The sequence below is a fragment of the Lepisosteus platostomus genome, chromosome 7, assembly GCF_059453375.1.
Source record: "Lepisosteus platostomus isolate fLepPlt1 chromosome 7, fLepPlt1.hap1, whole genome shotgun sequence".
Taxonomy (NCBI): domain Eukaryota; kingdom Metazoa; phylum Chordata; class Actinopteri; order Semionotiformes; family Lepisosteidae; genus Lepisosteus; species Lepisosteus platostomus.
In genome coordinates this window covers 8,476,358-8,494,505 of record NC_142617.1, presented here as the reverse complement: position 1 = coordinate 8,494,505, position 18,148 = coordinate 8,476,358, and the positions used below count along the sequence as shown (strand labels likewise).

Sequence of the window (18,148 nt, the reverse complement as noted above, 5' to 3'; positions counted from 1 at the left end):
TATCACAGATAAAATGTTCTGTTTCTCCCTGTTATTTACAGGATTTCCTCCGTCTACATAACTTGTTAGAATGAATATGAAATGTACACATGGCAGACAAGAAAAAAAGATACGGCATTGCTCTGCTATAAATCCTGATCTGGTGTGAAACCTTGACGGATGCACGCATCATTACACAAATATGGAAGTATTTTAATAATCTGTATTACATGTCATTCACAGTCTTATTACACGACTAGTTGTTTGTGCATAATACATTGAGGGCTTTGGAAACAAATAATGTTTAAATGATGCCTCTGTCATGTTTGAGAAGACAGAACTACTTTTTGTTCCAGTTTAATCAGGCTCAAATTTAGCCTCATAAAAGCAATGGATGCAAAGGGCTTGATCAGTCTTTTTTTTTCCGATTGACACCATGGCAACAGATAGGAGTTTGAAAGATTTGTTTACAGCTTTGTAACGACAAAGGGCATCCATAACAGTTCTTTACAGGTACTTTGTAAAGCTAACGGCACAGTGCCAGGAAACTCATAAATTATTGTGTGGCGATCTGCAAATTGTGGATGTGTCTGTGGCAGATGTTTTATGGAATTAGAAGTGCTGAAAATATTCACTTACAAAGACAGAAAGCATAAAACATTGTCACAAGCTGCTTTTGTGTCAGACCTGTTTTTTATTGTGCAGCGTTCAAATTCGTATCCAAATACAGCGTATGTTCTTTGTATGCCCAGCATTTATAAGATTCCAAAGCTTTGTGAGTCTGGTTATATGTAAATTATGTACTGTAGATGCTTGGGTATTATAACAAGAAGATCATAACAAGAACCAGTACTATAAGTGCTCATTAACCTTAAGAAACTCAGTGAGATGAGCCCTTACTTTCAAAACTTTCAGCTTATCTTCCTCATTTGGTAGTCTGAATTAGTCCCTCGAGGTGGCCTATACCACAGTATATTATATATATATATTTAAATCTCCCCTCCATCTTTTTTTATTTAAATTGAAGAGACTTTCCCTTTAGCTGCCTGTCTATGACTGAGATTTTGAATCAATTTTGTTCCTTTTTTTCTTTAATCCTCTAATCTGAGGACTGCAAATTAATATTGATATTTGAGGCTGTGAGCTTTTGCTTGCAATGTCGCCTGTTGTGAGCTGTTGTTGAGTCCAGTCGCTCTAAAGATGTTGTTCCGGATTTATAGCAACAAAATATCTGACATGGCAGTCTTTCTGGGATGTGACAGGCGTCTCATTTCAGTTTCACCTGGCATCTGTTTTTTGAGGCTCAATTTCTGAGTACTTGATTGGTTTTACCTTAATATGACTTCAGAAGAGCAGTTAATCTCAGTCAGATACATTTGTGCTTCAGCAGTAATTGCTAAAAGGGTTCTGGTCTGCATTTCATCATATAGTATCTTCTTATGGGAAAAAAAAGAACAGATTTTGCCTAATAGCTATATGTCATTAATGGATTGTTTACAGTACAATTTGTATTTATGTATATTATTATGTATAATATGTATTGCTGATATTTTATATTTTCTCTTTAAAATGAATCCTTAATATTTATTTTTTAATTCTTAAACCCAGATATGGCCATATTGCTATTCCCATAACTTTCTACAAATAAGTTAGAAGATTTTGTAGGTTGTTTTTTTTCCTGTGGGCACAAGGGACATTTTCAGGCTTCTGAGTGCTGTTCTCTGTGAATTAAAAGTTGGTCTTGATGTGTAGATATAATGTATCACCCCCACAATTGAATAATTCCACAGAACATTTATGTCTAGAGAAACTGTACTTACCTTACAGTGTAACGTAGTTCATTTCTGGTTCTCACTTAGTCTTTTCTGTAACACTCATTATAATGGGATTTAAGACAGTTTGGCCAGTTCCAGCTGTCTTCAATGAGTAGAGCTTTGTCATGTGCAGACAGTAACAATATTGCATATTGATTCTGTTATCATATTTTGAGCTGGGAAAAAGACTTTGTAAAAAAAATGTGAAAAAAGTGTAAATATATGAAGAGGCATCATATTGAATTTACTTGAATTTACTTTATTTGAAAAACACAGAATATTGTAATTTACCAAAACTGAATCTATCATAACAGAAGATTGCTATATACCTTTCAGTTCTAGATTATCCGTTTATTTTTATGATATAATCAAACACAAATGCTGATATTTGCTATACCTTAATGGGGAAATGATTTTAGTTGCAGTATATATATTGCAGACAAATTCAAAGGTTGTTGGTTGCTCCAGGTTTGACAGATGCTGCCAGAATCCTTATTAACATATTCTATTCCATGTTCACTCTGAGCTGTTTCGACACTGTTTTAATATCAGTTGGCTGCCCTCCTTGCTAACAGCAGTTTAGACCTACTCCCCATAGGAAGAGACGGCTACTGTTGTCACTCTTTGGTGTTGACAAGAAATATAAAAGAGTATAGTGAGGTAAATCCTAGCAGATGTAGTGGAGATAGGAAAATGCATTAGAACATTGTAAGGCTTAGAAAAGCATGCATTTCGGGTTATTGTGGTGAACTGTGTTACTCCTTTAAGCCTCGAAGAGCTAGTTTATCCAACATGTTTAGTTACAGTCTCAAGGTGTCCCTGCCTAATGTGGGTTTCTCCTTTCTTTAGATCTCTAAAGGGCTTGAAATATTTATATATATTTATAAATAAATATTTATTTACCGTACCCCATCTTTGCTTTGTTGTTTCACTGAAGACATTTTATTTAGTTTGTACCTTGCAGTGAAAATACTAGTTTGTACATTGCTGTCCAGAACATTCAAATCCTATAATGACTTGTATATCAAGTAACTGCTATTTAAGACTCCACAGGAAGGTTTTATAATTCCAGATGGTTACTGGCTATTGTTTAAAGCAGTGAAGATATAAACATTGACTGTAAACAGTTTAGAAAAGTTCTCATAGAATGCATAATTATATTATCTGAGCAGCAGTGGACCTCTGTATAGCTGTATAGCTCATTATCAATAATGTTTTACGCTGTACTCTATATGACCTTGTGAAAATCTATGAAATATTTGGATACATCGCTATTAAAAATAAAGCCTTGTGGCACATACATCATCCTAACCCAAACACTGCCAGTATGTCATCTTAGTTTTTCATGTTTGTGGTCAGTTTTTGTCATCCTAGCTCTTTCACATTCCTCCGGGGAGACCTCTGGTCCTCTTCCTTCCAGGTTCCTCTTCATTTGGGTCTGCTGACACAAGTGACTACATTTTCTCTTACTTCAGTCTTTGTCTTCAATATTCAGCAGGTGCTGAAGATGTTCGTTGAATATCTTCAATTCAAGCCTTCCCAAGCACCAGATCTTCATAACAACCAGTCACTTGGTTTCCTAGTTGATGGTATTTTGACCAAGTCACCAACACCAACACTCTCTGTCTCTTTGTCATCAACACTTTCATCAGCCAGTTTGATATTTTCTCTCTCACATCTTGTGCTCACATCCCATCCAGACTTCTCTCTCTCATTTGTGGGGCGGAGATATGCTGCTGTATTACCCAGTGATGCCCCACTCCTCTAGGGTCATCTGGTTAACCCTGGTCCTCAGCAGCACACTTCATCACCAGTGAGCCAGGCAAATATATATATATACATATACTCCTCTCAAAGTGCTTTGCTGGTAATGGGGACTCCAGCACCACCAGTGTGCAGCCCCACCTTGATGATGCGACGGCAGCCATAGTGCGTCAGAACGCTCACCACACACCAGTTTTCAATGGGGAGGAGAACAGAGTGATGAAGCCAATTCATAGATAGGGATTATTAGGAGGCCATGATTAGTAAAGGCCAATGGGTAGTTTGGCCAGAATACCAACACCCTTACTCTTTTCGAGAAACACCCAGGGATTTTTAATGACCACAGAGAATCACGTCCCAGAGAATCAGAGGACCTCGGTTTGACATTTCATCCGAAGGACAATAGAATGAGATTTGTTTAGGTTACTGCTGTATCAGCATACATGTGGTTATCTATTGTTGAACATTGTTTTGATTTCCTTATTATTTGTAGCAGTACTTATATATGTATATGTACTTATATGTTATATATGTAAGTATAAATTAATCAGTAATCATCGCGATGGACCTTGTTTTCTTGAAGAAGAAACATCTCTACTCCTGTCTCTGGGACGCCTTTTTGGTAATGCTAATTTGAAATCTGTTTGCGGGATGTGCATTTTGAAACAGCTCATCTTTATCCAAGGCCATAGAGATTACCAAATCATTAAATGTTCATTATAAAGTCTATTTTCAGATTACATGGATCTGGTGGTAATAAGAGATTTGTGTCTACCGGATACAATTAACTAGCAATGTGTCACTTCCAAAGAGACTGACATACATCTTGTTTTTTTGCAAGGTTGAGTATTGACCCTATTCTAAGTTGTTCTTATAGAGCAGGTGTCCCAATCTAGTGAGCAGTGTAACATAGCAGTGTAGTGTACCATCACTGAATGTTGTTTTTCTTAAAATGATGGTTTTTGAGGGGATTCAACCCTTTTGCATTTTTATTTGTGTGATGAAAGTTTGAAGATTTCTGCACATTTCAGATGTTTTGCCATACATTTTTAAGCTGTTCCCTTTCTCTTTTGTTTAATTTTTGTACTGCGCTGAGAAATGTTTGCAATGTTTTTTTTTTCACTATTTGAAAGTGCAGTTTTCTGCTTTTACTTTATCCCTGACAGTTTCTAAGAAGGCTACACTCATAAATAAGAGAAAGTATGTCAGAGCTCCAGACATTTACATGTCTGTCTTCATTTACATTTTGAAGAAAACAGATGTCAAATTGTTTGTGGATCTGATCTATTTTTAGTGGGCTAGATATTTATGAAGATTAGTGGGTGAGTGACTGGAGACACAGGCAGATTAAGTTCAGATATCTGTCTTTTTTGCTGTTTTGTTGCTTCATCATATTCCTTTTGTTAGTGGCCTATTTTATTCTTGTTTATAAATGTTGAATTATAAAATGCAGGAGATTATTCAAAGAAGTAGTTCCTTTACGTGATTACTATACTGTGGTCATTCAGTGAATGTTAACAGATGGGAAATATTTGGGTTCTGGCTATCAGAGTTGCTGATTCCAAAGGACTTCTTATTTTGAATTTGGACTAATGGAAGAACTAGCATATAAAGAAGGATTATAGTATCAACCTTTTTTACAGTGCCAAGTTTTTCTCATGTCTTCTTAAAGATAGATAGCATACATGGCCTTACATCATGAAAGACAGGAGCACATTTTTCTAATTTGTAGAGTAAAAAGATTCTTGGCTTATTAAAGCTGTCTAAGTCCATTAATTAAAATGTGATCTGACATCACCTGTTCTGTTTTTCACTATGGCAAAGTAGTTTTCATATGTTTGCGAGAAGAGACATCTCCACATTTTCACACAGTATCTGTTCCAAAGATACCAGTCATAATCATGAAGCAGAAACAAAATCACCTGCATGCATGTAGAAATGTTAACAGGGCCTTTGACATATGTACTAGTAAGATTTATATAACGGTATTAATGTACAGGTTAACAGGCAGTGCTCTCACACATATTTGAATAGATGCTTAAGCACCACTGTCAGCACACTCTTGGTAATTCCCATGAAACTGTAGGCAAGCCAGTTATGAAACCATTTGAACATCATTGGCGTTTTCTGCCAACGTTCCTCTGAATTTGTCATTAAACATGCAAGCACTGAAAATAAGCTGAGAAAATATCTGCAACATCTCTGATGTACTTTATTGCAATGTTTGATGTGGGACAATGGAATGGGTGGCAGTTTACCATAAATAATCCTACTCCCATGGTATATATAGTACTTCTGGCAGTGAATATCGCATCTTACTAAAAAACACTGTATTTGTATAATGGCCTTCCAAAAGAAGAGAATATAGAGGATTACATTCAAAACAGAATGTGCAGGTTTCCAAAGCAATATAGACTTGAGAACATAAGAGGGTGGCATTCAGTGCTTCTAGCTTTTTTTGTTTAGGGCTCTTAGAATCTCATCCTATCACTTCTTGAAAGTAGCAATGGTATAGGATTCAAAAACATGGCTGGTTATCTTGGTCCAGATCCAGCGACCCTTTCATATTTTATTGTCCTCCTCTAGTCTTGATGTAAAGTAAACACTTGTTTGTTCTTTTTGTGAAGAACCATTTGATGACAGCGGATATTCTCTACATCTGATAGTTACATTAAATTTAGTTTGATAACATCTTTAACATATTCTGCCATGTGACTGCCAACAGTCCTCAATCTGTAAAATATTTTTAGATGAATAATTGTTTGTTTTTTTTTAGTAGGAAAATATACCAATAAAAATACGTCTTAGACAGGAAACTGTTTTATATATAAAAGGATATGCTATCTCATTAAAGAACGTGTTAGAACCTACACAAATTAATTTGTCTTTGTTTCATGTAGTAGTTAGAATCTGTTTCATGCCAGTCCTTCTTGAGCCAAGGGTATGGCAGACAGGAAGAAACTGTTGTGAAGGGAAATTCGCAAAGTCTGTAGTGAGGTGTGGCTTGAACACTGTTGTAGACGATTTAATATCCAGCAGCACCACAGCCTGCAGTCTTTAGTGTGGAGTATCTATGTAGAATATGTAGCTAATTTGTGAAATGGTGTCAGGTTAAAGTTCAGTATGAGCACTTCTCATATGGAATCTTGTCTTCAGTATCTTTGATCTCCCTCTGAGGATATGAGGACCTGTTCCTAAATCTCTTGACTAAAAGCCATAATTAGTGAGATGAGTCACCTGTATCATTAAAAGGTAATTAGTCATGAAGGAGGCTTAAGATATTGATGTTATTCTCACAGATTGTAATCCCAATGGCAGGAGATGATAAATATATCACCCAAGTATTATAGGAGAAAATCACAAGAGAATATACCTACTCTATTCAACTATCTGGAAAATGTGATCATTTAAAAAGGTATTATCATTGCTGCATTTAGGACTATGCTACAAGATTTATTTGATGCCTGAGCTGAGTTGTTTTTGACCTTGAATTAATCCTTGGTTAAATTCCTTCACTGACACTCCCAGGTTTCAGGGATTAACAAGTGGTATTAAAAAACAGTGTTTTTTATTATTAAATGCAAATTACACTGAAAGCATGATGCAAGGTTTTTTGTGCACTTAAAATAAATGTTAACTTGATATTTTTCCTTTGTTTCTCCAGCACTTAATATTGATCCATTGCATACAAATCGCTCACTTTGCATTATGATTCACTGTGCAGTGATTTTTTAAGTAAGATATGTAGGATCACAGGGACCTAAGGAACATTTGCTTTGATAAAAAAGACGTTTAAATTTGATTCCCTCTTGAAAACTGCATGGTAGACGGAATATTAGAACAATGAGTAACTGAAAATTCTTAAATGATTCTTTACATTCTTCTATAGAAGCATACAATGATAAATACTATACGTTGCCTTTATCAATGGTGACAATTAAACCATGTTTGAAAGGAGCTGAATGTATTTGAAGGTTTCAAGAGTGGAAAATGGTTCTAGCTGCATTGATGTGGAGCTCTCTCTGGATTGGGGGCACTTGTTTAAATTGTTACCCTGTACATTTTACAAATACCATACAATGAATTATCAATGTGTATCAACAACAATATTGAGAATCGGGGTTAACCCACTTGTTTAAGTGGTAGTCTCCTGGCTCTAGGATAAGGATGCTTGGGCTCCTGTTCAGAGGGGTTAACCAAGAAGTAGCTGCATAGGTGAAGACGTGGTCGAGGCAGAATGAACATGACAAAAATGCGGAACAAGATGTGTGCAAGGTATATATAGCTAAGTCAGTAATGATTCTGATTTATTACAGCTAGGGAAAACTGGCTTTTTGTGTCGTTATCCCTGCTGAACCTCAGTTAAGAACCTCATTTTAATGTTTTCGGAACTGGTATAAGTTAGGAGTGCATAAAATATTTTTATTTTTATTTTAAAAATGGAGCCCTTGCTTAAAGGTACATCACTTTTTTTTACTGCTTCATTAAAATTATAGACGGAAAGCTCTGGGTCATACTTATGTCGAGAGTTACCTCTCAATCAGCTTGATGCGTCAGTTTAGTTACAGGGAGCATCTCTTGATTGTGAGCATTATGAATGCATGTATTTTGTATTATATATTTTTATGCTGTCAGTATTATAACCAGTCACACTTGGTGACTGAATTGTGGGAAAGCATATATGTATGACAGGATTGTAAGTAAATACACTACTGAAAGTTGCACACTTCAGTGCCTTTTGAACACAAATTACAGTATATTTTGCTGCAAGGAATGTGTAAGATCATATGCCTTCACTGAAGTCCATGCAATGTGAATAATTGGGTTTTAACAACTAAAGGAAATTAATTGTATAAATCTTACAAGTATCATGAAAAGCTTAGTCTTCCATTCTTTGTTGGTGAAAGTTGGTTTCCCCTTGATCTCTGCTGTAAAATAGTAGTTAAAATCCTAATTTGAATCTGGTACAAGATACTCAGTGTTAAAAAGAATAAAAACCTTGAAACTTCAATTATTAATTTCTTCAGGCTTCTCTGAGCACTAGAAAGACTTTGTGTAGAAGCCCGAGTAGCCTTGAAGCATATTACAAAATTAGATGAATTTACATAAAGATAATTGTTCAAGGGTTTCAAAGTTTTTATATCAATATTTTGAAGAACCATTATCATTTTAATAGAAGGTTTAACAACATCAAAGTGTGTTTCTGATATTAGGTCATTAATTATATACAGAAGAAACTCTCCTAATATTAAACATAGCTTTTCTTCAGGCAATACTTAACTTAACAGTCAGCTTTTCCCAAGCTTTATTGTAGAAGTTCAACAAAGAATTTCATTACTCTCAGCATAGCTTCATAATAGTAGGGAAGCAGTTTCAAGCACAGGAAGGTTAGTGTATTCAAATATCATTAAATATCATTAAGCTTCTTTTGCTTGCCCATTTTTGTTAGTGAAACATTTGTTAGCAACAGTTACTGTACTTTGGCATTCTTAAATTGTCTGGATGGAAGAAAAAAATGTTTGAAGTACATTTTCTCTGTTTTCCTGTGCATATGTTTGTTGTTCGAACTCTGCAAAAGCGTCCATTGAAATGCTGCTTTTTTAGTGCTTGTTTTTAGTTTTTCAAGGACTTCTTCCTTTCTGTTTTTACAGCTCCAGGGATCATTGAGGAGAAAATTAGAGGGGAATCCACCAACAGGGTTTAACCCAAAACAAAATGGAATTTCAAGTGGAGCTTTTAATGCAGACCTTAAACGGTTGCGGGTCGATGCAGGTAGTAGTTTACGACAAAGTGGCTGTGTGTTCAGCAATGGGCAGTCACAACCATTGCAGGGCACTGAGGGTATGGGCCATGCCCTTCAAAGAAAAGACAATAGCTTAATGGCCCAAATGAGTGGAAGTGATCTATTTAGTCTAACTCTCAAGGAGATGAAGAAGGAACCAGGAGAAGTTCATCCATGCAGCCAAACCTCCATGGACAACAACATGATGACCTTTGATTTTAAAGATGAATCTGGTTGTCAGATTGATCCAGAGCTCCAGGATCTGTTTGATGAACTCACCAAGTCTGTGCCCTCTCTAAATGACCTAGAGTTTGAGAAGATTCTGAAGCAGGATGCTGATTCCTTCAGCTTGGACCTGGGACGACCCAGCTCAGCTGGGATGAGTAAGCCTTCTCCACAGATGGAGAAGATAGTCATCAAGACTGAGTACTCACCCGGGTTTAGTCAGGCTTCTGCAGGGTCACCCCAACTGAGACCAGCTTCTGCAGGACCGACGTTCTCTATAAGCACCTCATTATCATCTTCTCCAGTGACTTCTACACCTCAGAACCTGAGCCAGGGAGCGCAGGGCTCCTCTAGTGCAGCTAGACCTCTGACCAATTGGCCTGAGGTGTCCCATGCTGAGCAGCTGAAACAGATTGCTGCAAACCAACAGCCAACAGCAATGCTGCACCCGCAGCAGGGCCAGTCAGCAGCGATAGCCAGCTGGTCATCTGCAATGTCCACACACTCGTCTCCTGGACCTTTTGGGCAAGAGAAAATCCCAAGCCCTGCCACCCTTTGCCAACAGAGGATCAGCCCCCAGAATTCTATCCTGCCCCCCATGACCAACAGCCAGACCAAAGGGATGAACAATTGCCTCTTCAAATTGAATGGCAACAGTAGTGCAAACCACATGGGCATGAAAGTGCTGAACACCAAGCCATTGTCTCACTTCAGCCCCAAGGCCATCAGCCAACCGATTTCCTTAATGGGGGACTCGCAGAACAAGTCTCCTGTTCTGCACTATCAACAACAGCAGCAGCAGCAACAAGGAACATCTGTTCAGACACAGCCACACACTCCTCCACATTTCCAGAATCATGCTCTGCCACGACTTCCTAATGTGCCAGTATCCCAGTGCCTGCAGCCCAAGACTCTGCCACAGAAGATGCAGCTAAACCAGCATGCCCCTGGGCTTCCATACAAGATGGCTCAGCAAAGACAGGTACAACCCAAATTTTATTTTTAGTCTTTTTTTATTTTCAATTTTCAATTATTATTTGTAGTCTTTAGTATTTTATTATTGTTTCAACATCAACACATTTCAGAATTCCCTTCGTGGTCTCAGATATATTGTGCTAATGATGTGAATAGCTTTGTGTTTATGTGTTTATCAAGGAGTTTAAAGCCAAAGCAGATCTCCTAGAAGGAATAAAGCTAGCAAAAGCTTCTCTTTGATGGCAAGAATGCAGTTTATTTCAGATTCTAGGAGATCTGTTAAATTGCCACTGTATGACTGTTTTGTTTCTTTGATAAAAGAGACTGTTTCCTTAAAGTCATTTCTAAAAGTGATCCAGTGCACTCACCAGCAGAGTAAGTTAAAATGTCACAAGCCTCTGGCTGTGAAAGTGGTCTGTCAACTTTTAGGCAGTAAAAGTTTACATGCTTCCTGCTGACATCTCAAGTGGCATTTTAAAGGAGAATGATACTAGTGGATATAGTAGTCCTATGTCCAAAAAAACTGGAATGTGGACAAGGAATGCAGTGGTTTGTTGTGCTGCATTATTACTAATATTTTTTTCAAAGAGAAAACATACTGTAATAGCTTTTGATTTAGCCATTTCACTCAATTGACTTTATGGTTGAACTGTTCAACAAAGGATTATCCTTTTGTGTCAGTTTTAAGAACTGTTGGTGGCAAAGTCACTCAGTGCAATATGCAAAGACAAGTGCTTTTGCTGATTAGAATGCAGAAGGCCGACACTATTGTGAGATCCAGCCACTGTCTTTTCTTAGCATCCTGTGGCTCCAGCATGCCTTGGGCAGATAGGCAACAATGTTTGACTTGAAGGAACATTGCTGTGGTAGCTTTTCTGTTGTAGCCGTTGTTGTGCTGATGGTGAGGTTCTTGAATATGCATATCCCTGAAAGCAAATTTGAAGATGACAAGCATTGCCAAGCCTTGGTAGATTAACATGCAGCACTTCTAAATTCTCTGCTTGTCACAGTCACTTTTCATCAGAGCGTAGGCTCGCACAGCAGGATTTGCTAATTGGAGGTTGTTAGCCACCAGGGACAAGTTGTGGAAAATGACAGTAATCTGCTTAGCTTGTTACAGGAGGCTGAACGACTGATTCGTTATGATTGGAAAGATATAGAACATCTTCCCCCCCTTTGATTTTTTTTTTCTCTTAAGAAGTAATATCAGTGTTGGTCTTTGTAACAAATTGTAATGTAAGCCACACAAGATGATCCTTTTAAAACAGTGAGAGAGAAAAAAACATCTACAAGATGAAAAAAGTGACTCTTTCTGAAGTGCAGACATTTGTTTTATGGTACGAAATGTCAAGCAATTAGTTGCAAGCCCATCAACCTTCTTTCACCAACAACAGCTCACTATTGAAATGAAGTGCTGATTAGCAAAGACTGATGATATGCTAGAGTGTACCCATTTCTCAAGGAAACATGTTTTTGGTGTTTGCTTGGAGACCGTTGAAGGTTTCGAAAACAATCGAAACAAAATTCTTTGGCAGCTTGTTTCCTTTCCCTTGGTTATTAGAGATGGAACTAACAGGGGTACTGTGATTATATGAGCTAAATACCTGGAAAGCATGGGACTAAATCCCTGGAAATCTATAGTTCTGGTCCATCAGGCAGCTCAATATTACTTACATATGCATCAGCAGAAGGTCAATTATAGTCATGTTGTAAGGCAGTAACGGGTGTAGTGTGAATGAAAAGTGAATCAGTGTTGCCTAGTCTTGAAATCATTATAAGCCTTCTTCTTTAAGTGTATTGACTTTCTGTACAGCTGCCTGCAAAATAATAAGGACATACGCCATTTTCTCAGTCATGACTGCAGAGCCTGTGCAGAAACAGACAATTGTGTGTAGGTGTATTTGTCGCCAAGCCAAAGGGGATGAGGGGGTTAACTCTTAACTGTACTTCCAGTGTGGAATGGAATGCTAGTCTGCTTTTGTGAAGCAGCAAACACTGTTTTAGTCTCTTCCCACAGTCCCCTGAATTAGTAATGCCTTGGAAAGAAAGGACCCAAAATGGTGTCACGATCCCCACTGGAATGCTAGCAGAACCGTTAGGAGATCTGAACTCCCTCCCACAAAGTTCGCTGGCAGACAAGTTGCACAAAAAAAAAATCAGTGTTCTAAAGTACTGTGCATGTATGCTATTAATGAGGAATTGCTGTAATAATGCTCTTAGGTGGCCTGTGTTGCTGATGGAATTTAATACAGCTTTAAAATAGTTTTTTTGTGCAATAAAATGATCAGTATGTCTCCCTCACAAAGCAGCACTTGTGACAGAATAATAGCCAGTTATATATATTTATTGAGGATGTTACTGGATGACTTTTCTCATGTTTATTTCCCTTTTCCCTTTGTATTTTTGAATCATGTTTCAGGTACTGAACTGTAATAATCCATAGAAAAATAAAGTTTTGGTTCTTTAGTTTGACAAGGCTAGAAACCGTTAAATTTCCCTCTCCTTGCAGACTCGGTAGGTTCTTTTTCCTGTACCGTTACTGCAATATTTTCATAGCTTGAGCTCCAGAAATTCAGGAAATTGATGTCTCTATCCAATTTCAAAATAGTTTTTTTCTCAACGGAAGAAAACAAGGGTTAACAGTATTGCAGTGTTGTTAAAAAATTGAGGTTGAAGAGGTAAGGTCATGAAAGAAGTTAAGCCTGGGTTCAATTTAAGAAGCCTTGAGGAAATGGTATATTTGCAACTGATAAGCCCCTGGAATAGGCCCTAGGTTATCTGTCAATACTGGCTAAAAGTGTTAATTGATTTCGCCAAAACAATCAAAGAAAATATTGATGACATTCTTTAGCTCAGTATCTTCAGATAGAGAACTGATTCTTACTAATGGCATTGTTGTCTCCAGAGTAACTTCAAACAATGAATGGTAAGAACTCATCCATTTCTTAATTCCTTGTGTTCTATGAATATAATGGTCTACACGTGTATTTATGGTTCAAAGGACAGATTTATGGCTTTAAACCTATTAATATAAGATTAGGTACCTTTACTACCCAACATACTGAAAATATTTTTACTTAACAAATGCACCCTGCAGATGAATATTCTCAATTATTTTAAAATATAATGTCTTGCCGCTCATGTTCAATAAAGAAAGCTATTGACAACAACAGAGTACCCATCTACAGTACATGGTGGGATTTAATAAAAGGAAATCGCGCAATTTTTTGGAAAACAACTCAATCAGTTTAAACTTTTTGGGGATCCAAAAATCAAGCAACTACAGGTGTTTAATATTAGATTGATTGGGTTGCATAAGTCTTTTACATGCACATTTGAAGATTATCCAACTTTTGATTGCACTGGTTAAATGCCAGCATGAATGATTTGTCAGTCTTACCATGTTGAAAAATGAAGTTTTTTCAAAGTAAAACGAAAGACTTCATAGCAGTGGAGTCCGTTTATCTAACTTTCCCAGTGGTTACATTGCTGAATGGAAAGTAAATGTTTTTGTGTGGCAATTCATTTTTCAATCACAGAACCTAAAGACGTTAGTTTCAATGCTGAAAACCCACAGCATTGCATTAGGTTTTAGCTGTAATCGGAAGGTAATTTTCAAGAAAACTGAGGGAAACACAAGAAAGATAAAGATTAGAATTGACATGGGATATATTTAATCTCAGTAGGACTTTCACTGAGATCCCTCAAAGTGGAAGAAAAGAGTATCACGAGTTCCCCTTTTTGCAAACAGACCTTTTCTAAATACAGAAGGCCGACAGGGGTGGGGGCAAGGAGCTGTGGTAACGCGCTGAACTTGCAGCTTGGGGTACTGTATGGAAAATTGATCTCTGTGAGACGTTTTACCCCTCCCCCCTTGTACTCTTACTCCTCTGTGCTCTGAGTGTCGGTGGGTTAAGGAAATCATTGAGATGGATGAGAATTTTGCCATGTTGTTTAATAGCGCTGTGAACAGAGTGCTTGTTTCCTGGGAATGGGATATCCTGCCAAGTTCAGATGCCTAGGCCTTCCCTTGGGACTGCATCCTGACTCCAGTCTGCAGGAAGTGCAGTGTGAGAGTCGGAGGAAGGGCCAGGCTCACTGTCAGGCTGTTTGAATGTGAGTGGATGGGAGACTAACTTACACTACTTCTTTATAGAGTGGGGAGCACATGTGGTATTCATTTAAAACAAGCAAGCAAAGGCGAAAGAGAAGGATGGAAAATAGCTTCATGCCTAGCCAGAATGACCAAGAAAGGAGTACCTAGATAGAGATTTAAATTCAGTTGTGTAGCGTAGCCCAGTTCATTCTGGGTTTCATGAAAAAGGGAATGGCGTGGAGCATTACTAATGCAAACTGAAGAAAATTTGGCTTTTCCTCAAAATAGCTCTCTTAATGTTAAGGGATTCTCACAGTCCCCTAGTTAATTAAAGACAGTGTTTTAAAGCTGCATTATCCAACAGTCCTTTATATTTAAACCTTTGCTTTTGTAATGTAACACATCCGTTGTTTTTTGTCATTGTTGGAAGACTTCATGGTTGCAGCTCAGCTGGCAAAAGGGTGAAGTATTTGCACAACTGATAAATCCAAAACTAGCACTTAGTGACAGTTCTGTGGAGACTCTGTGACCCTGTTTGAGGTTATTTTTAGACTATTTAAAATTGCATTTTATTCAGTTACACTAGGGTGCACCTTATAAATTCATCTATGGAATGACTACAGTAGTTAGTCATTGTTTTCTATTACAAGGCTGGGTTCTAATCATTACAGTTGTTTTAAAGTCGTGGTATCTTCACATCAATGGTATGGAGTATTTGTAATTGAATATAGAAGCCATTTGTGTTTGAATGGATGATGGTCTATAATGGTTTGAACTCTACAGCACAGTACATGTAGAGCAGAGTTAAGAAATGCTTATTCAGTAACCGTTTGACTTTCTGATTCCTAAGAATCTGTATTTGGGATTAGACTTTATCAAGTTTGATGTTTCTGAATTCTTTTTACTCTGCAGTTATTAAACAAATGCGACTCCTTTCCCACCCATGTTTCTTCTTGAGTTTGCATGGGGTTTTGAAAGATGCTCCACTTTCCCGGTGACCTGGTGTTTAGTTTAACTGGTGTCTTTTAATTGCACTTGTGCGAAGGCAAGTTGTAAATGACTGGCATCCTATTCAGTCTGGAAACCTGCCATGTGCTCTGTGCTTCCAGGTTGCCATGACCTGACTAGGAATAGCCAGGTTTCTGATAATGGATGGATGAGTTTTAGCCTATGCTGTCTAACGTAATTAGGCAGTGGATATGTTACTGCAGGAACCAGACTGACTTCTTTCTCTGCACTGCAAAACACTCTCCCTGCCCATTCTTCCAATTCTGTGCAATACATTTTCCATGCCATCCTAGATAGGAGTTGAGACATACCTCTCTTCTTTCTCTTTCAGCAAGCTGTCAGACCTCAGAATTCCTTCCATGAGAGAGTTGTGATTTTTTTTTTTCATTTTTGTAATGGGAGGGTGGAGAGGTTTGGAGGTTGAGGGAAAAGAGAAGTCTTCTGTAAGGCATCTGTTTCCAAAGTAATAGCTCTTAATAATTGAGTGAGCTGCTGTCTAATCCATTCTGTGCTGGGAAATATTTTGTGTCAACACAGTGATTGATGTTGTTTACGTGCTGTGTGTTTTCTCGGATATGCTGTGCTTTAACTCTTTAGTGACAAATGCTTCCCAGGGCATTGAGTGGTACAGAGAGCTTAGCTTAGCAAGAGACTTAACTCAGTGATGTTACCTTCTGACAGGCAAACTTTCTGGCCTTTTCTTAAGCCTGCATTAATTTCCCTTTCGTTCTGTCTGATGCTCTGAAACAGTCTACAGGCATTGGTATATAATTTTGTTTCCCTTTCATGTCTCTGATTAAAATCAAAAGGTCGCTTTCGCTCCAGGTCCAGGGAGGTGTAAAACTTCAAAGCGATGGAATCTGATGACTAACTTCCTTGCCTTTCACTTCCAAAAACCCTGCTTTCAAAGAGGTGTTGGCAAAAAATTTTTTTAACGAGACCATTGTGATGTTGCAAAATGGTCCCCCAGTTTGCCAATATAGATTAGTTGTGGGAGACCAGAAGAAGGATCTTGAGCGAGCTGTGAGGCTCAAGCATGAAGCATGAGAGCAGCTATCATCATGCCTTATCCTAGCTTGTGCAGTCCTGTCTTCTGAAATGTTTTGAGCTTCACATTTTGTGGTTTTACCCATTCAGACAAGAAAAACACCTTAGAAGGGGAAACAGTATCCAGTAGCTCTCCTATCTAAACAGCAGAAAAGTTTGATAAAAACTCAATTTTACATGGACCTAGTTAAGAGATTTTTCTTCTGTATGACTTAGGTTATCAGCCTCTTTAATTTAATAGGCATATAATTTAATTGATGATAAATACAACACAAGGCAGGAGAATAGACAAAAGGTAACTAAGAAATCAGTGAGGTGGTCCTAGTATCTGGCCCTGACTGCTGGACAGAATAAGCCTCGAAAACTCATCCATGAAAAGTCAGAGGGTTGTATTTAAACATTATTAACAGCTTAGAGGGTTTAATGTTCATGCTGTTCCCACAGTCCTGTGTTGCTTCCACAAGTTTTTTTTTTTTCCGAGGGAGCAGAATGGAAGCCTTTTGAAATGTATTCCCTGTTGGCATCATGTTATTTTTCCAGAACAGGTCTATCCTTTTCTTCTCCGCAGAAGTGATGAAAAAAAAAAGTTTGTATTAGACTGGAAGCTGCTGAGACCCAAATATGGGAGGGGTGAGGGGGTGGTGGAACCAACATCTGCAGCCCATGAAAAGATCAAGGAGGTTTTACTGTGTTCTCTGGGGAGAAGCCAAGAGGCAGATACTGTTTAATTCACCTTTCTTTCTTATCCAGAAAACAAGGGGATCTCTCTGTTAACTGCGCTGGAGGACGATGTTCTATAAGCGTGCCATAATTGATTAGCCTTTTTGCTATTGCTTGTTGCAGTATTGGTCTTCTCATTTTTGAAGAACAATAATAAATACCAAGGCCATTTTGTTATATTTTTAAGTACTTAACTGTAGGATAAGGATAAGCCCCTACAATATGTTCTTAACATCTAGTGTGGTCTGCGTGGTACAATATGATGTCGTTCATTTTGTTTTGTTGTACTCGAAGACTAATCCCTAGTAAACTGTAAATTATAGTGACAGATTAAACATAAAAGCTGATTTAGCTTCATTCTATTCTCTGTACATATAACATTATGCACACTACAATACCTTACAGTAGAGTGCATCTAAATACCCATAAACATTTATATTATACATTTTGTTATCTGATTTAAGTTATATGTACAAGGTAGGTGATATAGGTCAATTTTAATTCTGTTTGCTATATTTTGATAGGCAGGACATTTTGTGTTTTATAACTTCTCAGTACCATTATTGTTCTCCAGGATTTATACTTTTGCTTTTGGTTTATTGGTTTTGAGTCACCAGGTGTTAAATCTAGCAATGGGTCAATCTCAGTGTGTATGGTACAAAAGTGAAGTCCTGTACTGTGTGATATATTCGGTCAAAGCTTTGTGGTATTCTGTTTGAAGACAGTTGAAAAACACTT

General features: G+C 37.7%; 1 protein-coding gene across 1 annotated transcript in view; it reads left to right on the top strand.

Moving 5' to 3' along the window:
* maml2 (mastermind like transcriptional coactivator 2) overlaps positions 1–18,148 on the top strand; it is a 65,366-nt gene that overhangs the window by 38,085 nt on the left and 9,133 nt on the right. Inside the window, exon 2 of the mRNA XM_088639052.1 lies at positions 9,209–10,546. Within this exon, the coding sequence (XP_088495178.1) occupies positions 9,209–10,546 (1,338 nt within the window). The remainder of the gene's footprint in view (positions 1–9,208; positions 10,547–18,148) is intronic.